Source organism: Trachymyrmex septentrionalis, unplaced genomic scaffold (genome assembly GCF_001594115.1).
Source record: "Trachymyrmex septentrionalis isolate Tsep2-gDNA-1 unplaced genomic scaffold, Tsep1.0 scaffold16, whole genome shotgun sequence".
NCBI lineage: Eukaryota > Metazoa > Arthropoda > Insecta > Hymenoptera > Formicidae > Trachymyrmex > Trachymyrmex septentrionalis.
Window position 1 is genome coordinate 3,596,847 of NW_017304758.1, and position 23,864 is coordinate 3,620,710.

General features: G+C 34.4%; 3 protein-coding genes across 6 annotated transcripts in view; 1 reads left to right on the forward strand and 2 right to left on the reverse strand.

The window, feature by feature from the left end:
• The window catches only part of LOC108746015 (serine proteinase stubble), a 23,171-nt gene extending 6,947 nt beyond the window's left edge, over positions 1-16,224 (reverse strand). Inside the window, exons 1-4 of the mRNA XM_018482486.1 lie at positions 15,671-16,224; positions 8,620-8,728; positions 3,889-4,211; positions 1,476-3,000 (exon numbers count right to left, since the gene is read on the reverse strand). Coding sequence (XP_018337988.1) covers positions 1,476-3,000; positions 3,889-4,211; positions 8,620-8,728 — 1,957 coding nt within the window. The 5' untranslated portion in view covers positions 15,671-16,224. The remainder of the gene's footprint in view (positions 1-1,475; positions 3,001-3,888; positions 4,212-8,619; positions 8,729-15,670) is intronic.
• Positions 1-22,020, forward strand: part of LOC108746021 — a 92,397-nt gene extending 70,377 nt beyond the window's left edge. Inside the window, exons 1-3 of one of the 4 annotated variants that reach the window (XM_018482499.1) lie at positions 16,388-16,463; positions 20,492-20,714; positions 21,492-22,020. In XM_018482499.1, coding sequence (XP_018338001.1) covers positions 20,521-20,714; positions 21,492-21,738 — 441 coding nt within the window. In that variant the 5' untranslated portion in view covers positions 16,388-16,463; positions 20,492-20,520 and the 3' untranslated portion in view covers positions 21,739-22,020. Of the gene's footprint in view, positions 1-16,387; positions 16,464-18,240; positions 18,285-18,306; positions 18,414-20,491; positions 20,715-21,491 lie in introns of those variants that run through there. The other 3 variants (XM_018482500.1, XM_018482498.1, XM_018482497.1) reach the window with 3 other exon arrangements.
• A 536-nt stretch (positions 22,021-22,556) lies between these two features.
• Positions 22,557-23,612, reverse strand: LOC108746018. Its single transcript, XM_018482490.1, has one exon. The coding sequence runs from the start codon at positions 23,573-23,575 to the stop codon at positions 22,652-22,654; it is 924 nt and encodes a 307-aa protein (XP_018337992.1). The 5' UTR covers positions 23,576-23,612; the 3' UTR covers positions 22,557-22,651.
• Positions 23,613-23,864: the final 252 nt, after the last annotated feature.

Here is a 23,864-nt window from a genome sequence, read left to right on the forward strand (position 1 = left end):
GGGTTGGTTGTGAGAAGAGTGCCTTCCGTTTTTTTTTTCTTGCAAGGTAACGAAGTGATTCATAGTTATTAGAAGATAATTCGAAGTCTTGCCGCTCAACGAAATGGACAGAGATACACAAGGGAGAGATGACCGTAATTGCGTCGGCGGAAAGCCCGGGATAGCCGGTTTGTGAACCGTTAGGACATTATGACATTCTATCCCGACGACGTGTCAGAGTGCTGCGCTATTGACATGGTCCACATAACATCTCCACTCGATTATATTTTCTAGGGTCCGAGGAACGACCTTGGCTTGCATCCATAATGAACTCGATTCATTTGGGTAGAATACAATAACCGCTTGTCGAATGAACATAAAATACGGATTGCCTATAACTTATGTAGCTCAATATAACTCACTTTTGTGCTGCATGCAATTGAAATGCTATTATATTGTTTAGAGAGGTATAATATCTTTTAATGTTCTAATGCCCTTAATCTGTTAATGCCTTTTATAATCTTCATATTGTTTTTGTCATTAAGATCCTTTCTGTTATTTAATATTGTTTAATTTCATTTCTTAACGTATTTTTTAAATAAAAATTATAATAGTATATTTTTTAAATAATTCTTCAAGTTCAATAATTTATTGAAACTGAATTATTGTTAAAAAAAAACACATTATTGTGGACATTTGAGTAAAATGTCGATTTTTAAAAATGTTTCCAAACTTTTTGCCTAGATTATATACATTGGAAGCAATGGACAATATCCTTTTGAATAGTAGAATGATATTAAAGTTGAAAATATTGTAAATTATAAATTTACAGATAAATATTGAAAAAGGCAAAGAACGAATACATACGAAAAGTAAGATTATTTTAGTATTTTTGTATTTAATTTTGTATTTAATTTTGTATTTAATTTTTTTTATTCGGTAACAAATTGTGATGGAATATTAATGTCACTTTACACTTGGCAATGGCCAGTCACGAATCTTATACATGCTCCCATCGTCAGCATCGAGCGACCCTTCGAAGAATTATAGGAAACGTGATTAGCAGTCTTATTCGTTCTATGCCTGTATGCTAATCGGTGAAATTAAAGAAAATGGACGTTCATTGTGTAACGCGACGCCCTTGTCGTCAGTAGAAAATCATGATAGCGATTCACGTTGTATGGCATGGCACGCTGTATGCATCAAAACACTGGAAATAGTGAAAACAATCCGTTAACGGATTGCTATGTAAATTTAATGTCTTTTGCTTTCGCCTTTTGTTTCAGATTGACGATATTAATCATTAAAAATTAAGTATTTTTCTGCTTTTAATGTAGCGTCATTGTCGGAAATAATTAATATGTTACGACTAATATTACAGTTAAAAATATAATAGTTAAATGTAACAGTTAAAATATGCTGCTGATTATCCAGTTGAAATTGACAAAGTTATATTGTGATAAAAAGAGAACCAAAAAGTAATTAACTTTATTCACCTGACGATGAAGCTACCGTTGATGTTGACGTTAACGTTAACGTTGACGACGACGTCGACGTTGACGTTGGCGTTGACGTTGGCGTTGACGACGTTGATATTGATGTTGACGAAATTGTTTTGTTGGCCGCCTTTGTAGAAACTTCATCGGAGTTAGAGCTCCACGTTACCAATCCTGGCGAGTAAGTAGTCAACGGGATCTCTTCGAGGGTGTGATTAACATTCTGATCCTTGATAGGAGTTACGTGGGTCGAAGTGCTCTCGTTTCTAACGGTAAATGTGGATATCGAACTTGAGATGCTTGTGGTAACCTCCACGATAGTGGACGTGTTCACGGGAAGTTTCGTCAAGGGTGTTGGTTTCGTCGTGCTGGGTTTTGGTCTTGTAATGCTAACCGTTGAACCTACAGTTGATGATAATGGCTTCGTTCCCTCCGTGATTGTCGTGGTACTAGTGTATTCAGGTCTAGTGATCTTCGTCGTCGTACTAGAGACCTTAGTAGGTTTCAGTTTCGTTGTAGTCGACGATGATGGTTTAGTCGTGATCGGTCTGTTAATTGTTGTTTTAGTTGTAGTCGATGGTCTAGCGGTGGTTGTTCTGACCGTCGATGTCGGTTTCAAGGTCGTCTTCGGCGTTGTCGTTTTAGTAGAACCTTTATGATCCAAATACGTAGGCGTAATAGTGGTTTTCTGAATTGTATTGGTAGTTGCCGTCGTTGCAGTTGATGGTCTAATTCCAGTGGAGGCTAAAGTACTTTCCGTTGCTCGATCTGCACTTGTACTGAAAGATCCATTGCTGAATGAGCCAGAGGTTGAATGAGGCTTAGTCGTCGCCGGTAAAGTGGTGCCGAAGCTGGAATTCGTAAAAGGCTTCGTTGGAGTTGAAGGTCTCTTTGTCAACGTAGTGGGTTTCTTCGTAGTCACCACTGGGCGTTTTGTTGTCACGGTGGTACTAGGTCTCTTAGTGCTAGGCTTTCTCGTAGTCGTCTGATTCAATGGTTTAATCGACGTCGTATTTCTTGGTGGGAATCTGGTTGAAGGCACCACTTTTTGCGTTGTAATCGTGAGAACGTTCTTTATCGTATTCGTCGTCGATTCATGTTGAACAATCGGTCGAGTAGTAGAAGAGAATGGTTTTTGAGAGGTCTGCACCACAGGTTTTTGCAGTGTTGTCGTTGAGATAACAGGTTTCCTCGCGGTCGTTTCCGATGTGATAGTCGTCAGTTTCGTTAAATTTAAAGTGCTAGGTCGCAGGGTAGAATCCAAAATGGTCGGTTTTGTAGGTTGTCTCGTTATACTTGGCGATATATTTGCTGGAATATTTACAGTATTGTTGGTTGCCTTCAACGTGGCTTCTGTGCTAGGTCCGGCAGCGTTTTGCACGGTTTGGAATGTCGAGAGGCGAGTAGTTTGCGTAGTCATTTCTATTGTTGTGGTCGTTGGCTTCTTTGTCACGAACTTCGTCGTGTCTCTCATCGTATTTGCTGATGTCTGCGTGCTTTGCGTATTCAAAAATCCAGATATTGTCTACACAAAATTATTAAATTATTAAATTAATTATTATTGTAGATGGCAATGTAATAGAATCAGTAAATTCATCTTTTAAAAGCAACATTGACTGACTAATAGAACTAACTTATCTTTAATTAATTAAAAAGATTATTTTGTTTATAGTAGTTTTCTATAAAGGAAATATAAAATTTTTATATATCGTGATGTAGAGCATGTGGCATATATTTTACAATACAATTTATCTTAAATAAAGATCATCATCCTTATACACATTTTGTTAATTAAATCGAACATTTTTATTTAACGATTTGATTTAATATGCCAATGGTTGTACATATCAATATATATATCCAACAAAATTACAATGTTCCTGCATGTTTATAAGCTATACATATTACTTGCTGATCATTAAGCGATCTTTAATGCAAAACTTTCTTTAATCCTGCATGAATCAATTGTGAGATCACACGAGCTACTGTATTTATCTCGATGACCTCATTCAGAGAAAGTTATTACATATCCGAATGAGCTGAGAAAACACGTCTCATTTCTTTTCGCGTATTGCAATTCGTTGTCGTCCTAAAAACTTATTTCTTTTTTTAGAACTAAATTTTACAAAATAAGATGGAGTTATGCAGTATCACATATTATCTTAAATAAAAAGCAAGCGAATTATTTATTATTAATTCACGTTTATTTTATCGAACATTAAGTTCACTGTGGACGATTTGACAGACTATAGTTATACGACTATAGTTACGCGAAGGACATTATTTCAATTCCATCGAACTCCGGCTCTAGGAACTCCAGCTGTCATACCGCTCATTTCTACTGACACATTGCGAAATGTGCTAAGCCAGCCAGCCAGCCAGCTCGCTGCTTCATTAGCGATCGTCTACTTACCGTGATTTGTGAAGCCTCGACTGGTTTCTTTTCACCGGTCGGCTTGGGCTTCGTGAAGTACTCCGGTATGCCGGTGCTCCCGGTAGGCCTGTGGGTCGTGATAAACGGCCTTGGCGCCGGCGGGCCATCGTCGATGCTGTTGTCCTGCGGAAAGATGTCCGGCTCGTCGTCAATCTTGCAGCAGCTACCGAAGTAGAAACGATCGATGCAGGTACCAAGATGCGTGCCATTTGCTTTCGCACAAGTAAACGCAAACATGCACACACCGGTCTCACCGCTTCTGCGTGACACGCAGGGCAAGTGCCTGATATTTCTTCCCGTGCCTGTAAGAACGAAGAAATGCCATCATTACGTTCTTCTATGACAAGCCGATTTCCGACCAATTCCATTAAACGTTTTTTTTTTTCTTTAAACGAGTTATTTTAACTCTCTTCGATGCCACATTATATCGTTTTGTCATAGATACATCACACTGTGTGTATTTACATTACATTACATATCCAACTCAACTTTGATTGCTTGTTAATTTTCAAAAATAAACATATTCATAATAAACAAACATAACATCAAACTAAACATAACATCAATTTTATTGTTTATTACCAATGTTTATAAGTTGAAGTTTTATACTCAAGAATGTAACTATTATGTAACACATGTGTGGTTATATTACACTTATATTGTTGAGTATAAAATTGTAACACATTGATGTTATTATTTTTAATATATATTTACTTGGCTATAACAAATTTTGTTTCAATCTAAACCAGCCAGATATTAATAAATGCAATGATATCGAGCAAATGTATATATGTATATATCTTTATTAATAAAAAAAGTTATAAGCAATTGAAGTAAACAAGAGTTTAAAAAAACTATTCTTTTAAAAAAATCGGATATGTTCGAGAATAGCACTGAACTTATAAATATTATTTATATGCTGCTTCCTAAAATGCCATTTAATTCTTGACTTGCGTGCTCAGAATCGTATTAATATCTTTTTACACAGTAGTCTTTTCTCTCATCTAATGCCTCATAAACATGATTCGCCGGAACTTGCCGTCACGATATCTCATACGTGATTTTCTCAGGCGATAGATCAGAATTCTTCCGTTCGAAAGATTATCTCACACATTAATGCGAAAGTAAAGATTCCTTTACCACAGGGAGAAAAACTTCTACAAAATAAAATATTACGAAGTGATGCCGCAAGATGTAATTCTTCCCCGGAATGGCCGTCAACGGTGATTAGGTAAACGCTTCCGTGTTTTCTGATCTCCACTGAGAAGTATATATCAACCTTCACCCGGTGTCTATAACTGTTCATTCACGATGTACGTTCTACATTCCTGCCCGTAATACTTCGTATCGTCAACGTATCTGCTTATAATTCTCTCTTAATGATATTGATCGTTCAACTGCGATCCCTACCGCGGATGATAGGAGTCGCAAGATAATTACGTAATTGATTCATGTATCAAAAATATGACGAATATTTCTGTAAGGACCAATATCAAGCGGATATGTAAAATAACTGTGATATTTTATTAATATGGAAATTGTTAGTTTGCGTGTTGATAATATTTATCAAATTGATTACAAGTCTACAGATATCATCCGTATTGAATCTATTGGATCTTAAGACACTTGTTGCTATCGATAAAAAATTGAAGATCACATGTGCATTAATCGGATAACAGGAATCTTTTCTGGGTCTTTAGCGACATTATGTGTCGACAGAACGGAAAGTGGATAAACAAACAGATGTCACGTGAAATTTTTAAAAAGTCACGAATATAGGGTTATACAGAGGCGTATAACGGAATGACAGAAGTCTGCTTTGACAATGATTCATACGGTCGTGCGATACAGTTAGCTACGAAAGACGCAACGCGCGTCAGAGGAAGATAAAGAAATACGCTCTTAGCTCCGAAATAACTTCCACATGAACTTTCGGCCAAAAGCGGATAATATTATTGCATCAAGACTAATAGAGAATACATAAAAAATGGTGCAGCGGCAATTTAAATTAATCAAATTAATCAATTAAAGAATGAAATAAAATATGCAGTTCATCGATATTATATGAGCAAAGATCAGAGTAAGAAGATGTCGTAGCGCGCAACGAACGTCATCTTTGATCATTAAAAATTTTAATGACGGGATCATAATTCTCGTTGAGAACGATCTCCAATTTGAATTCTTTTGTGATTTTAAATCAACGATCGATTGTAAAATGCTAATGCGTGTACGCCGGCTACATAAAGCGTATGCATTATATCGGGGAATGAACGAATTGATGTCAGGCGAGGCGAAGCATCTCAGTACCGTTAAGTTTCAATGTATGGGCTAGTTGCCCGACCCAAATGTGGGTCACAGTCATAGCCTAATGTAACAGCCCGTTTCCCTCTAAGATACCTCACATTCTCTCTCTCTCTCTCTCTCTCTCTCTCTCTGCCACCATTTTTCTTTCTCTTTCTTTTTCTCTGAGGTCTTTGGCCTAACGAAATTGCCATAAACATTCCAGGGTGCTCCGACTTGGTATGATTAAACGATCATGCTTGACCCGAGATGCTTGGATGGATCAGGCATGTTTTCAATATAAACATCGAAAATCTATGAACGGTATTCCCGGTATACTCTGTACACCGTGCCAAAGAAAGTGACAGATTACTTAGCGCGGTGAACGCGAGACTTTACGTTGTTCAGTTAACGCTACGTCAAGTTTAGACGAGAGTACGAAGGAAAGAGATAGAGAAATTTTGTGATATAAAATAGAAATTGGAGATGTCCGCCACGAAATTAAACGTCCAATTGAGATTTGCGTTTTATCTTGATAGGCAAGTTGCTTAATAATGCCAAATAATCAGTAGTAGCAAGAATGACAGTGACATACAGATAGACTGATGTAGTTTGTGTACTCTAAACTGGCACGAACAGGTCGTTAAAGCGTCATAGTTTTTCAGCGATTGTTTACTTTCTTTTGCCGGCTTGTCGGGTCGACCGACGTTTCGTGGCTAGTGAAAATCGACCGTAAAATTGTTTGCGGTCCCAGTGCTTGTGCTATCGGGTCAGTTGGTCAGGCTCGCTCGCCCAAAAAGTTCTGAACACCCGGTCACTCTTCCGCGTAGAAAATGTGTGCTGGCGGAAGTGACACGTTAGTTAGTCATCAGCATGAAAGAAAGTTAACGAAGCCTTTATGTAGCTGGTGGAATTTCAAGCGGTGCCAGATCATACGGGAGTGCGTAAGCGTGTGTGCGTGTGTGCGTAAATGTACGCCCACGCGAAAAATTTCACTCGCGGCATAGTTCATTGTAGGAAAGTGCTTTATCTGATCGTGACAAACGTCACTCGGGTACGGAAGTCTCGCGTGATCGCAAAGAAGAGAAGACCTAGAAGTCATCGAATAGATCCATATCATCATACGATTGTTATAGCTGTAGAAATGACATCGTAAAATTGGGTTTATATGGGAGAAGAGGTTAAATGTCGTATTGCATGTGCATGAGCATATTAATTGGACACAATAAAGCACGGAATAAACAGTTTTGCTGAAGTATCTAAAAGTTTATAAGTACATATATGATCTGAAAATGTCTTTGAATTTATCACGCAGAATGCTTGACATGAGCAACGCTGTAAAAAGTTTTGACAACAACTATATTTTAACAACCAGTTTGAGAGCGTTTTACAGAATTATTTTGATGATCCAACAAAATTAGATTTGCATCTATTATAGTGAAATTTTTAGATATTTCAACGAAATTCTTTCCGTGTATGAAAGATAATGATTCGCGAATAGTCATCCCGTGGATTTATGCCACCCAATGAAAACGATCAATGAACACGAAAATCGACCGAATCGGGAGATGACGGGACCGGAAAAATCACTGTAAGTCACTCGCGGCTCGATGACCGAGATTGACCCACTTCTACAGAAAACTGACCAGTCCGCCCACGTTCCATTCGAACATGAATTCAAGGTAGGTTCAATGCCGCTGCACGTCGGAGACGGGCGAGCGCTTACGCACACGCGTAAATCGAACATCGCTGTGCCGGTTACTGGTATTTGTGTTCCGATCCGTTACTCAGCTGACATACGAGGAAAATGCAACGAGCGTGAAAGAGCGGGACGAGCGAAGATATGTTGTCAGTCTGCGAGAATCAACATTCTTCACAACTAGATCGTCGTTTTAATTTATAAATATGCATATTTTGCAACGCTGATTCTAGAAAAACTGGGAGAAATGTTGATAGAAAATAATTTCCTTTTATTATAAAGAATTATTATAAGGAATTCCTAAACAAGAAATATTTTTTCGAATTTAAATCGGTAAATACTGTTTGCAGTGTTTACGTTGAGATTATCGTTTAAAAATATGATGCAGTTCAAAGATATTAATAGATCCGCAACTTTAAGCAGTGTCTTAATATTGTCTGCAATGAATGATCATCATAAGAGGCATAATTTTGAAAGAACGCGGTGAGTTTTGGTCGGTTAATTCGGTTACGTTCACAATTATGTCTAATTAAAACTACTTATAATCGGAGGTCGATATGCCGAAGGCACCACGCAATTTCCGTAAGACGACGTAACGGCAATTTGATTGAATTACGATCATTAAACACCGTATTACTGTAGAGAAACTCTCCAAACTGCATTGATGCTATCTAGAAGAAAACTATTGATACTCTTCCCGTGTGAATAATAGAGCGGACTAAAGTACTTACTTCCCGGTTGAAATTGAGGAACGTAGATCGGGCTGGCGATAACAATAGTATAGATCAACACATTGCCGATGATAACAGTGGACCAGGCCTGTTTTCGCCGGTTACACATCTGAAATACAGAAAACCGGAAGATATTAAGTTGACTTTCTAGAAAAGCTAATTTTTTTCTTTTGGGATTCTTATTTTGGAATTTGATCGTTGTTCAGTAGATTGCGGATGACGAGAATCAATACTTATGAAATATAATTTTTAATAATAAAAGTCAGAAGTAAAAAATAAGTAAAAAATTTTAAATTATGAGTTAAGAAGTTTATTACGTTTTTGCCAGACAATGTCTCTCCGATGGCTGTTTTCCCTTATTTTCCTACACTGTTAAATTTATAGTGTCAAATTTAATTTAATGTGAATTAATAAATCAGTATTGTGCAGGGTATTCACTTTCATGACTCTCTCGTTACCTTTCTCAAAATAATGTAACACAATATTATCGAAGAAACATTTTGGTAAGATCATAGGCAGTGAAGATTTTTTGCACAACCGAACCGTATATCTCATGTATATTTTGTTTGCTTTCTTGTGTGTACACAAAATAAGAATATGTATATGTGTATGTCTCTGTGTACTACCTGCGCACGCACCATAGGCATACGAGAGATTATCGGATAACGGCGGTCGGAAAGACGTTATAAACCGAAATATATATTGGAAATTTGGAAAATAATAATAAATTTTTTACATGAGGGTAGACTGGACTAAACTGAGAAGAAAAGTCCTCTATCATTTAAAAATTTTAACAACAGTTAATAAGATATTAATTGCTAAAAATTGTTAAAAATTGGTCTTCAATAATTTTTTACTCAAATACTTTCCTCAACTTTACAGAAAAACTGTAAGAAATAAAAATTGTTTATATTCTTTTTAGAGCTCTAAGAATTTTTTCAGAATTTTTTTTATCAACTTTTTAGGACTGCATTTTTTTATTTTTAGCAACATGAGAAAATACGGTATTAAAAAATTCTGAAAAAATTCTCAGCACTTTATGAAGAAGAAAATAAACAATTTTTGTCTCTTGTAGTTTTTCTGTAAGTTGATAGTATTTGAGTCAAAAATTATATTGAAGACCAATTTCCGACAATTTTTAGCAATTAATATCTTATTTACTATTACTAAAATCGTAAAATGATAGAGGACTTTTCTTCTGTATATATGTATGTGTGTATGTATCTCGAAGCGAAGAGTGATTCTGCAAATATATACAGTGAGTGTAAAAAGTATTCGTGCAGAAAAAATACATTCTAAAGAAATCTTATTTTCGAAATCTTATTTAAAGAAAAGTGAACATTAATTAGTAATTTATTAATAATGAATAGAATGTACTAATTATAATTGTAATTACAATTAGTTCCAATGGTTACATTACAAAATGTTAAATTTTATTATTCAAATTAAAAGAAATACTTTTGTACAATTAAATAACATAATTAAAATAATATTTAGTTTATATATATATTTTTGTTTTTAATAATTTTAAGAAACATACTATCTATTGTATTTATAATTAAATTTTAATTAACATTTATTTTTTAATAAACAACGATTTTTTACAAAAATCTCCTACACGCATACTTTTTGCACATATTATAATTTGTACGGGTAGTGGCAATGCATTCGCCATATTATTATCACTATTTATATTTCCTTGGTGCTTTTTCGATTATTACTCTTTCGCAAAATAGCAAGAAAAACAAAATTTCTCAAGATTACAATTTCTCAATGATCTGATCTTAATCTTACACGAACGTAATTAATAATTCACCCAAAACTTGCAAAATAGATCCGTTTACGGGTAATTAATTTAGACAATGTCGACTATGACATTCGCGGCGTGACGATTAATCTGGGAAGGTTCGCACGAAGAACAGACGGAGTGAAGAAGAGAAGACTCTCTGTCTGGATGTAATTACATGATGTAATAGCATTTAATTATAGCGAGACGTCAGTATGCTCGCGTGTCTACGCTTTAACGTTCTTAACGGCGGCGCGATTCGTAGACGACTCGTTTCAATTCGGCCGGATGCTGCTTAGTTGAGCCACTTTCGACCAGCATGTCATTTACATCTCTTATAATTACGGCGATAATTTCAGTACGTATTAATGCCCTCGACGTCAGAAAGATATTAAAACACTTGACAGATCATCGTCTCGTTACCCCGAAGGATGTAGCTCATTTATCTTTCACGACAAAAAGAACAAATAAATGGTAACACAAATGATTCGACTACACATCGTAGGCACCAAGCCAAGTATAATATACTTCTATGATGCAGAACTAAACACGAATGTTATATATCATTAATTGTGATTATTTGATGATTCAACACGATTTTCTTTGTAACGGCATATTCACATTCTGTTCCTATCTCCAAAGTTGTAAAAACTATTAACGAATAAATGATAAGGCAGAATTGCTCATCGTGCATGAAATTATATTCTGGATCAATAATTCAGGCCTTCGCCCCCCCCCCCTCCCTCTCTCTCTCTCTCTCATGTTTTTATTTATCCGTATAACACATTTGAAATGTGACTAAGTATATATATATCTACTATATGATTCTTTGAAAACTGAAAATTACAGACACAGATTATTATTTCACAGAGCATAATGTAATTTACTTTTTATCCTTTTTGTAATTAGACACACAGACAGAATTGTCTCTTAAAATTTACTCCGAATATATGGTGGTTGTGGTTCGATACAATATTTTAAAAATTTTTACCATGTACTTTAGTAAAATTAATCAAACTTATTATATATTTATTGTTGTTTTATTAATAAATGAGAGATATTTACATAAATTTTTTCAAAATATAATTTTAGGACTTTGTTGTTTTAGGACATATCATATTTTCAAGGTAAACTCTAAGAAAAAATTCTTTTTGTGTAGGATTTGTTGAAAATTCTAGTAGAGAAAAGAAATTTAGGACATAAAATGAAATATACAACTTATTGTGAGCTGCACGATGTTTAATAATTTTAAAGTTACACGAGTCAGTAATCGTATTTTATCCAATTTGGGCTTGACGAAAGACGGCTCCGATTCGGTCAACGACCGCTTCACAAAAAAAGGTTCACTTCATAGATACATTCGACAAGTGTGCCATCGATAAGAATGAAAAAGCGGAGGAAGAAGAAAGTTTATAATTTATCGGGAAAAATATTCTTCTTCAGTTGATTCGTTTCTGGATCATGAAATCGATATTGAGTTTTTTATTTTCAATCTTTGAATTCCTAGAATTTTACATCTTTTTCTTCTTAGCCGTCATCTTAAGATATTAATTATTTGGTTACCGGCGATGTGACAATTATTCGATAAACTTAGTCGTGCAATTCACGCGAATCGGGTTACAGTTATTCAAAGGCAGGAATTTGGATGTAACGTTATACTTCGCCGATGACGTAATAGCGAGCGGTAATCATCTGTCGGTGAACGAGTCAATTTAATGATTATTTAGTTTCATTTACCAAAACATACTAATAATTTAATGTTTTATTTAATAAAACTTATTAACTACTCTGCAATTAGTTAATATGTTTCACTAAATAATCAGTTGAGGTTAAATTTAATTAATTTCGAATTAACTAAGTTAAATTAAAATATATTAACTTTTTAACTTGATTACTCAACTTTTAACTAATTAATTAGTTATTACCCAATCTTCTTGTTATAAATAATAAAATTGCCTTTTCTTTTCGCTTGTAAAGTCCGAGCATGTAAAGTCCGACGATGTCCGTGCTAATTGATTAGAACGAAGCATACATTACAATTCGATGAAGTGCTGGGCGAGTTTCAATCGATTCGTTGAATATACTTAATTGTTAAATACATTAAACTCTCTCCTTGTATCATGAATACCATTTATACGCTTTGTATGCAAATTTGTGACTCGAAAACCACAATATATATATGCACATAATCATGTTTTACAGAATGAACGGTCGATTATTTAAAAATTAAGTTCAATTAATTTTTTATGATTTTTATTATTTTATATTAATAATATATATATTGTATAAAATAATATTATTATTACTTATCCTTTTGATTTCCATTCTTACTTTTACCAATTCTTCGTTTTTGAGACGCACTTTGCCACGAATTCAAGTATTCTTTTCTTGCATTAGCGTGTTAATTGCTCTTTTAGACATTTATGGAATTGCTCTCCTTCGCGTGACAAAAAATTGCACATCCGCCGACAATAGCGTGTCTTAATTGGCGGACGAAAGCGACGAGAACGCACGTGCGTGGCGTATACGCGAGCAGAAAAAGCTTTTGTCGTAACGTAGCACTTGCGCAGTAACGGTACCTGCCACTTTCATTTGTACTCACATATCTAATGCGATGCGCACATGTGGGTTGGCGCCGAGATACGCTCTACGCTCAAATAAAACCGTAAGTTTTAATCCTAACCGCTGCGAGCCGTGCTCCGCATTAAATAATTTCTTTTCAATGGATATATAAATGTAGTTACGAGCACATCAGATGTGGCAGTGTACGCAAAACCAGAAAGTTCAAACGATGCCAGTATCCTTTGGCTACCATCCGTGAAAATTATTCAAGAACATTACGAAATCATTTGAAATGCTCATAGGTCCGCTATCTTAATCGAGATTTCACGAAGGATCGAATTAAGAAACTGTTATTTTTCTATTTAATCTCTAAATCGCTTCACGTATTGATTTCTAACTCTTTGGAACACATTGACGATGGGTTTATTGAACCAATTCAATTATAAATCTCTTTGTCAAAAATGACAAACAATTCAATCTTCTTACATCTCAAAATTTGAATTATTTTTATTAAAATACACTTAGTATTTTGTGTCATTTTGATCCCTTCAAGTTATTTAGTGCCCTTTAATTTACACAATTAAACATCGACATTTAAATTAAATGGGTCTTGCAGACGCAGTATCAGTACCTGTACTAGGAAAAGTACTAGGAAAAGAGTCTGGTTGCATTAATTGGAACTCCAGTGGAAAATGGACAAATCAATTTCTAGTGAATTAAATTTGTTATAATTTTAGGCTACATTCAATAATTCGTCATTGAAGAAAATTTTATTCGAAATAAATAGTACACGTAAAGTATATTATATTACGTCGAGTATTTTTCTCGAAGAGGACATTTTGGAATGTAGTCCTAACAGAAATAAGTAGATATTCTATCATGATAAATTTTCATTTACATTGTTGGAATTTAAGCTCTAAACGCAATGAGAGGTGATAGCGATAGAAACAGTGATAACGATAAAAATAGCGATAACAATAACAATAGCGATAGGAATTCAACATATGGGAATGCATATGCTAATGCACGATATTAGGAACATGGAATAAGGCAATAGAGATAAATTTCCGACGAGTTGGAATTATGTGTCTATTACCTTATAACCTACCAATCAGCGTTCAGATTTTTTATTCTGTTACGTGTGCTATAACTTTGAAGTAGATGGAAGAATATACTGCAGTCTATATACGAGATCAGATTGGTTAGTATTTTTATTTCTTTCGCAGCATTATACAACGGGAGGCGACAATTATATATCGCTTATTTCTATAACATTTCTATCGCTATTCTTACAGCTGTTGCCTCGCATTGTGTTTAGGTCTTTTCTAGTTTATTCATTTTTAACCAGAAATTTTTCTCATGTGTATGTTATAGATTTTTAAAGAGTTGATGTATTTGTTACAAATATTTCGAGAAAAACAACGCATGTTATAAATGTTAATTTATTACCAATGTTAATTTATATCGTTTTAAAGAAGCATTTAATGGCTATCTTGAAATAAACAGATTCGAGGAATACTAGAATTTTCTCGGGGTAAACTCTCATGAATTATGCATGAAGCTGCGTAAAATCGGGACATTAGTTTACACACATACGCTCGCCACGTACGAATGAAATTCAGTTGAAATGAGCTAATATACCGCTATTCTAAGGAACATGCGGCTAACTTCGACAACGGATTTGCAATATGTCCCGCTCGTCGATACATGCCACAACCGTATACACGCATAAACCCCTGGATTGATTATTCGCAATAAACCGTGTTCATCAAGCGGATAATATTGGTATGTGCAGCCACCGTAGTCCGTTGTTCATATGCTTTGCTTGACTTAAGCTTAACCAAGTGTGGTTTTCGCGTCTCTCTACTTCCGTCTTTCTTTTATTTGCTCTTTTATTTTAAAGGAGATATTATTTATAAAATCAACCCATCTCTATATTCAATTATTGAAAGTTTGATTTTTCATAAAATTTATACCTTATTAGAACAAGTAATATTTATGTAATTAAAAATTTATGTAATTTATGTAATTTAAATTTATATAATATAAAATATTTATGTAAGAAAAAATCAATATCTAAATAGAAAGTAATAAATACAAAAGTAAATGTCTAAATAAAAGAGTAAATAATTAGATCTGTCCGTAAATATTGTTATATATATTTAATAACTATCCGTTGTCATTCGTTTCATCTATATTCTATAAATTCATTAATCGATTCGGAGTTGTGTTTCCACTTCGAAAAAATTAATAATATTAATAACTTTTTTAGCCAGAGTCTAGTCTTAGACATTACGAAATGTCATAAAAATATCATAAAGATGATTCCTTTGTTGGGAAGAATTTAATGTCGTTCTATTTAATGACCTATCAACGGTTACCAATCATCTGGCTGCAGAAACTATAAAAAGGATTAATCGCGCCGATGCCGAGTTGAAGGATCAAGGACGAAAAACCGCAGAGGAAATCATCTGTTCGTCTAAGTTCAGTACCGTGACTGGGAATCCTGTGGCAGCACAGGATTCATCAATCGCGCGATCAAATCGTTTAATTATCGTGAATTATCTCCGAAGGTGCATTGCCCTCTTACAAAAAACGATACCGTCGACTGTCGACCGTTGTAATCTTAACGAAGGTCACTCGCGCAAGAAAGTATGACGCTTCTTCATATCTCGGGACCTTGAGACAGAGCCATAAGCATACCTTGACTGACACCGCTCGACAGACACCGCTGCTGTTGCTTCTGCTTTTGCTTGTGACGTTGCTGCAAAACTCCCTCAAGTTGTCAAACTGTACGGCGATGCATTATCTCCTCTTGATGATGTTATGGTGAAATTAAGTTCTCGGCACGTCTTCCGACGAGAGATCACCTGGATCACCTGACGTCAGTCAGACTCAATTTTCGCACCCTCGATCGCAAATCCCCGGTGAACAGCTGCGGCCACGTGGTCGAAGCCTATCGAGTGGTGTCTCCCACGCCCGGCGCCTCCCCGTTTCATCTGTGACCCTGTGACCTTCACGGGCTTTGGAGAACGCCCTTCAACCGATCTCCGGACATCCGCTCGGCAAACACGAGATATCATACGTCGCGTGCGTATAGTCAGTCAGATTCACGACAGGGATCCGTGGATGGGAGGAAGATACCTCTCAGAGTTGGCAGCCGCCGGCTCGATCTGCTCGCCACGGCTGGCACCTATCGAACTGGTTTTGCTCGGTTCGCGACTTCTGGATCAGCCCGATCCTGGTGTTCGCTTGTGGGCTCGCTCCCCCTGCACGAAGAATTGGCAGGCCACGACGACACGCATCGGCCGAGCGCGCGCGCTCGTTCGCGTCCTCGTGAAAGAGAGAAGTTAGCCCCCCCACACAGGTAAGAGGTAAAGCCGAGTAGGTACAAACGACGGCAAGCTAAACTGTGGGACAGCCACGGACGGTAGACCGTGTCGGGGCCGGCGCTTATCGTGCCGACGGGGACTCTAGCGTTCGGGCACTTCTCGAGGTGAGGTGGTGGCAATGACCGTTCTCTCCCGTGTTCTTCTTCGTCTCCCTCGCGCGCGAAACGTCCCGACCTGCTCCTCCTTCTTCTTCGGCCCCTTTTCCATCAACCTGTTGCGGAGGTTCCCTCTTCTGCCTCCAGCATTACCACCACTACCGTCACCTCCACAACCACCTAGACTTGAGCATCGTCACTGTAGTTAGCTTCCTCTCCTGCTCGTGTGTTGTTCCCTCACCCTTGGTTGCTTCTCTCGATTTCCCCACTACGACCTCGTTGTCATCGTTCGCAGGTCGATGCCGGATGGATGGTGGCTCGTACTTCAATGATATCTCTTTTACATTAGTTCTTACATTTTTTCTTCCTATTTTTTTTTTTTACTTTTTGTTCCCGATTGCTCTTCTGATTTTATCATTTTTATTAAAAGATAACAGTGTTTTTACGATCACGATTTTATATAAATAAGGAATCGTGGTTAATGATAGTTCTTCGCGTATTCGCGATGTAACACAATAATTGACATGAAAGAGTATTTCTTATCAAATATTTTTTATTTGACTAAACCCAGTCGTCTCAATCTTTTTCTAATGACTTATTCGTCATTAGACAAATAGTAATTTTATTGCTTTGTTATAATTTTATATGTTGATAACATCATGTAAGGATGTATCTTACAGCCATTTTTCAGTAACAATATGCTGACATTTATCTAAGTATGTATTTTTTATACCTTTGAAAACAAATTTTATAGAAGTATCACACGTTGTACAATCCAGCTATTTTATCAGCATGTAATTAGATCTCTCTCATTATTTTACAAGAAAAATTGTAGAAGCAAAATATATTTGACGTTATGTCAAATTATGATTACTTGTACTACATAAATTTACCTATATAATGTACAGTAAAAATATTTAAACAATTTTTTTATTTTTGCTATCAGTGAATGTATTTGGATATTTAATATATGAAAAATAGAATATTATATAACAATTTTTTATATATTAATTTTTCAAAATAACATATGACAAAATAATTTTATAAATAAGCACTTGTATGTCCAACTTATGGCATATACATATATTTCTCTGTGAATTACCTGCATCAGGTAAGTTTACCTGTAGAACACCGTCACACGGTGAGTGTCCGCCACGTTGCGTTTGTTTAATCGAAATAAAATGATTACGATAATGTTTTATTTTAAGAAGAATATGCTAATTAAATAACGTTATATTTTATGATTAATAATATTATATTTTATTAAAATAAGAAATAATGCAGAGAAACTAATATTAGTGAAATAAGTTATGTTAAATATATTCTTGATAGTTTTTGTACAGGAAGATGTTGGAACAGTAATTTTACAATTTGTCGCGTAACTTTGTATAATCATTAGTGCTTCCGTTTAATATTATTTTCCGTTTAATATTATGTACTGTTATATTTTTTTTTATTCCATACCCAAGCAAAACATCAAGTTATTGTGATATCAAAATGGTGTCAAAATAATTTCAAAATGATTATTACAAGTCATTTTTCAATCATTTTCGATTTTAATGTCATTTTGATGTTATCGTGACTTATCTGTTTGAGTATAATCCTGTATCAATTTTCTACCTGGATTCTTGTCAGTGACATTTTCTGTTAGCAAGGATAGGATGAGTGGTGGGATTAAATCTCGGGGATTGGTTGTGGTTTATAGTCGAGGGGATGCATCGGAGGGTGCTTTCGTAGGTATATATACTCCTGTCGGCGGCATAGCGGCTGATTCGAACTACTGAAACGTTTGCTGCTGGTATATTCAGAAGATACCAGGGTATCGCGAGGGTGAGAAAGAATTTGTAAAATATCAGTGAACATTTAATTCGATCTTTCTATACAAGTGGATATTTGTCTTCAATTGATTTACTATTTAATCTACTATACAAATCGTCACGAAGGTTTATTTATCGAACGGTGAGTTCTAACTATTAATTATATGAATTTAAAAAATTATAATTATATATATTTTTGATATTTTAATCGATTTAAAAAGTGTTTGAAAAACTCTTGATAAAAATCTAACTGCAGATTTTCCGATTATTAAACTTATTGGAAATATTTAAAAATATTTTTTAAATAAATTTTTTTACTATAATATTTTTTTATTATTCATAAAACTAATACTAAATATATTTTATTAGCATTCTAAATGTATTCTATTAGAATTATAATTTTTATTTATGTATTAATAAATTTCAATTGCAAAACAGTCACTTTAAATTAGTTTTCTTTCTATGTAGAATAAATTATAGCAGAATTATGTTATTTCTTGATAACTTGAGATATAAATTACTGATGTAGTCTGTTACAATCTTTTTAAAATTGTATATGATAAAATTGTTTAAGATAAATGGTTCAATTACTAACACATTAAGAGATATTGTAACTTTGAGTATATAAGTATCTGGCTGATAACATTTTAGTGTCTTTAGTTTATTAAAGATAAAGATATAACAAGAAGGTAAATATAATACTTAAACGATAAGTGATTATGAAATAATAGTCAGCAAAGAAGTTAAAATATTATATTAGTGTTATATATATTTTTATTTTTTTGAATTCATACCGTAAAACTGAGACGACAATATCAAGAAAAACTAAAAACCGTAGACGTATTATTGATATTAATAATTACATTGTAACAATTACATATAATTTATTTAATATACATTTTTATTTGTTTTATTTACTTTTAAACCTAATATTAAACAAAATAGTTTCAGTGACACTAATGTACTTTTTTAATTTTAATTTAAAATGACTTATTTCCATATTTATTATTTTTGCGTTTTTTACACACACACACAAAATGCACACACACACGCATGCATATACTTAATGCATGTACCTGTTGAATTCTTTGGCTAAAATATGATAGTCAATTAATCTTGTTAATGAAACACAAGTATTTTATTTCAAATAACGGCGTTATAAGTAGAAACACGTTGGCTCTTTTTAGCAAAGAAAATTGAACGGTAAGTGTTTAGTGTGATTCTTTAATATATATAATTCTCTTATACTTAGATTCAACGATAAAAAGAATCATTAAAAAATCACTGAACGCTCATTGATCAATTTTGTTTGCTAAATGCAGTTATTTTATCGATCAGTCAACGTGACGAATGTGTCATCATCACAAAAGGACATGCCCGAAAATCAAATTTCGTAATTTATTTGACAGCTTCGTTATCGCCGTAATCAGTCGTAGTACTCCATACCTCGTATATATGTATAATCGTATGCATTAGAATACGGCACAATGAATTTTGCATATTCAACGAAATTGACTCGCGACTCCCCTTGTCATTTCGCGTTTCGTCGTTCCGTGGCAAGTTTATCTCTTAACGAATTTATTCCAATGATTTGCACCTGCCTGTCACTATTCGAATCGATTTCATAAGCAAATTAAAATTACTACCATATCCTTTGTTATTCACAACTTAAATAATTCCATTTTTTTTTTACAATTATAATTAAAATTGCGATAGAGCAGTTCAAGCTGAAAGTAGAAGGAATTGACGAAAAGAAAAAAGTTCAAAAGATTTATATTATATTTTTGTAAACTATTCTACATTTTAAAAAATATAAAAAAATATGATATCTTATGGTGCAACACGATATTTGTTAAGGAACAAAGCATTTCTTAACATTTCTCAAGAATTCTTCGATTGATTCAGAAAAGTTGATGATATTAATTAATTTTGCACGTTAATTGAGGAACTTCTTTCTTACAAAGCAGTCGTATTGAAGCGAACTTGCAGGAAAGCCCGCAATGCTTCATCATCTCCAGCTTGTACAACTTTTATTACGCATTAAAAGATTTTTAGAATTATATTTTTTTGATGGGCGTTACGTGTAAGACGGGAAATTTCTCCTTGGTGGAGAAAGAGGAAAACGTCATTTCTATCGTGAATTCACGATCACACATATGAATATCGAAGTGATGTCATCCCAGCATTCTTTTGTATACAAGCCTCACCGTATCGTTGCAGCAACGAGACTACTGCTTAAACTGTTCGAAATGGGGACACGGACGAATCCTATTCGTTTCTTCTGTTGCTTGCTTGTCACCATTATCGGAATAACGATTACCTGTGCCGAGCCGGAACCCATGACTAGATTAACTAGACCACCGCAGATCACCAACTCAAACGTTCAGCTACAGCGATACGCCGATTCGGTTAAAAATTTTTATCACATGTATGGAAAATCGAGGTAATTACATTTATGAGCGTTGATGCCAGTCGTTTCGTGATACAAATCAGTGGCAAATAAGGTTGTTTCAAACATAATTAGTAAATCAGTACACGATATGAACATATATGCTAACACTATTTGACAAGAAATGATTTATTTTTTCAACAGAACACGAGAGTCACTTTCTCTAGTTTTTTTTTTTTGGATATTGAATATAACTCTGTTTTGTAAATTGCTCCATCATGTCACAATTTTAAGAAATTTACAGTTAAAGTTGCAAAAAGGGCTATTTTCATATATTTTTGTCATATTACAACTACGACATGTAATGTATTGAAAAAATTTTATCGTCAAAATTAAGAATGTTATTAGAAATTTTCAAATCCTCTTAAAAGGATTTTTTAATAAATGTAAATAAAATTTAATGGAACAATTTAGAAACCAGATTTGTATTCAATATCAAAAAATTGCAGAAAATGATAAATCCCGTGCTAGTGTTTCTTTTGTCGAATGGTATAATAGTTATTTTACGGTTGTTACTTTACTTTATCTCAGATTAAAGCAAGGTTTACATGGAATAAATAACAGATAATTATTACATGCCATTATGATAAAAGAATGCATACATGAACTTATTGAAACACTATTGTAGTAATTTTAATAAGTAATTAATATTATGAATAAAAGATTATGAAATGTAAAAGAAGAGACACAAAGATAGTCTAACCGTACGTAATAATAAAAACAGAATTAATCGTAGTATAGAAATTAAAAAATCGACCATCACACGAGCAGGCATGGCAAACGAAGTGATGCTGCGCCGTTGATGGAGCTGAATGCCACTTGGGAGACCCTGAAGATGATTCAGGATGCGCAACGGCAAAACGAACAGCGAAGGCAAGAGAATATCAGACAGAACAAAGAGCAAATCCTGCTCCGCGACTTTCCGAGCTCGAACGCCAACGAGTATACATTATACGATGTTATACGATCCGGCTCTCTTTCGGACGTAATTGACAAATATTATAACAATGTACAATAAACAGTTCCCAGAACGTCCTCCTTTCTCTCTCCTAATATCGAGATTAATTTTCTCTCGATTCTGAAATAAATCAAAGTTGATTATTGTCCCGCATAATCGTAATGATTATCAATATTATGTTTTGCTTTTTTCTTTTTTTTTTTTTTAGTTTAAGTTTCGAATATCTTGTCAATGTGTAGAGATAAAGATGGGAGTACGCTTGAAAATGACAAATAGCGTGTCCAATGGGAATGTAATTTCACATCGAAATACACGAAGGTTGAAATTGAAAATCAATGCCAGAGATAACGCTTGAAATAAATAGAATTATACAAATTATATGATATAAATTGACATAGCACATTTGTAATCCTATTTAATCTTGCATAAATATAAATATAGCTTATGCAAAATTCTTTTTTTAACGATACCTAAGACGTATGTACATAATATAGATAAATTTAAACATCAATTCTAACAAACATAAAATTTAGTGAAACATAAAATTAAGTGATAAAAATGTGAAATAATGAGGAATTACAATTATTCTAATTTATTATGATAAGTAATGTTAATTAATGTTGAACAATAATTTCGATAATTAAAAGTTACAATGCAATGTGACGGTACTATTTGATGACAGCGGTTTATTATTCTATATATAAATAAATAATTATAGATTAACTTTTACTTCCTATGAAGAAAAACAGAATTTTCTCTTAAAATTTATTCAACTCTAAATATTATCATATTACTAAGCGCTAAATTAACTACGAAAAAAGTAAATATAATGATTTATTAGTAATTTCAATAATTTGCAAACTTGCAAACAATAAAATAAAAATTAAAATTGAAATAAAGCTTCGACTAAAATATTCGTTCTGTGTCTGTCATCATGTTCCTTGTTTGAAGGTGCCATAGATTCCTTTTTTTATTACCATTTCTCATTAATCATAAAGACACGATCTTTAAATAGACGAACTCCACAAACAGCATTCTTTTTTCGTGTGCAAGTTTTTTGAACAGAATCAAAATAGAGAGGGTCAGGACACGGTTGAACCCATGCTACGCCACCGCTACACATACAGAATTTCTTGCAATCATCGTTCGGAAGTAGCACTGCATAATCAGGGTCTTCTTCCGGACAAGTACCAATACAAGTAGATGGATCGAGATTGTCATACGTTGCGCGTTCATTATTTTTAGTGGTCAGAGTTTTCATCGAATCGTCATTGTCGATCGTTTTATCAATCATGAAAGTGCTATCTTGATTGTACGAACGTACCCCACAAACAGCATGCTTCTTTTTCTTACATATCTTTTCAACAGAATCAAAATAGAGTGGCTCAGGACACGGTTGAACCCATGCTACGCCACCGCTACACATACAGAACTTCTTGCAGTCATCGTTCGGAAGTAATACTGCATACTCGGGATCTTCTTCTGGGCAAGTACCAATACAAGTAGATGGATCGAGATTGTCATACATTGCGCGTTCATTATTTTCAGTGGAATCATCATTGACGATCGTTTTATCAATCATGAAAGTGCTACCTTCATTGTACGCACGTACCCCACAAACAGCATGCTTCTTTTTCTTACATATCTTTTCAACAGAATCAAAATAGAGTGGCTCAGGACATGGTTGAACCCATGCCACGCCACCGCTACACATACAGAACTTCTTGCAGTCATCGTTCGGAAGTAATACTGCATACTCGGGATCTTCTTCTGGGCAAGTACCGATGCAAGTAGATGGGTCAAGATCATTGAAAGATTGATGATTTGAGAAATAAAATTTAGACGTGTTATCACGTGTTTTGTTATAGTGATTTTTCTCTTCGCTCGAAGACGTCATCGAATTATTTTCGTCGATTACTTTATCAAATGTAAAATATCGATTTGTGTAGAGATTTACGGCACAAATAGCATTTCTCTTTAATTTACAAATGTTATCTACAAAATCAAAGTAAAATGATTTAGGACATGACTGGATCCATATCAGACCTTTGCTACATACACAGAACTTTCTGCAGTCCAAATTTGGAAGCAAAACCGCATAATCATAGTCTTCATTGAAACAAGTTCCTATGCAGGTAGATATGTCTTGGAAATGAAGCGTAGACCAAAAATTGTTTATTTCGCGT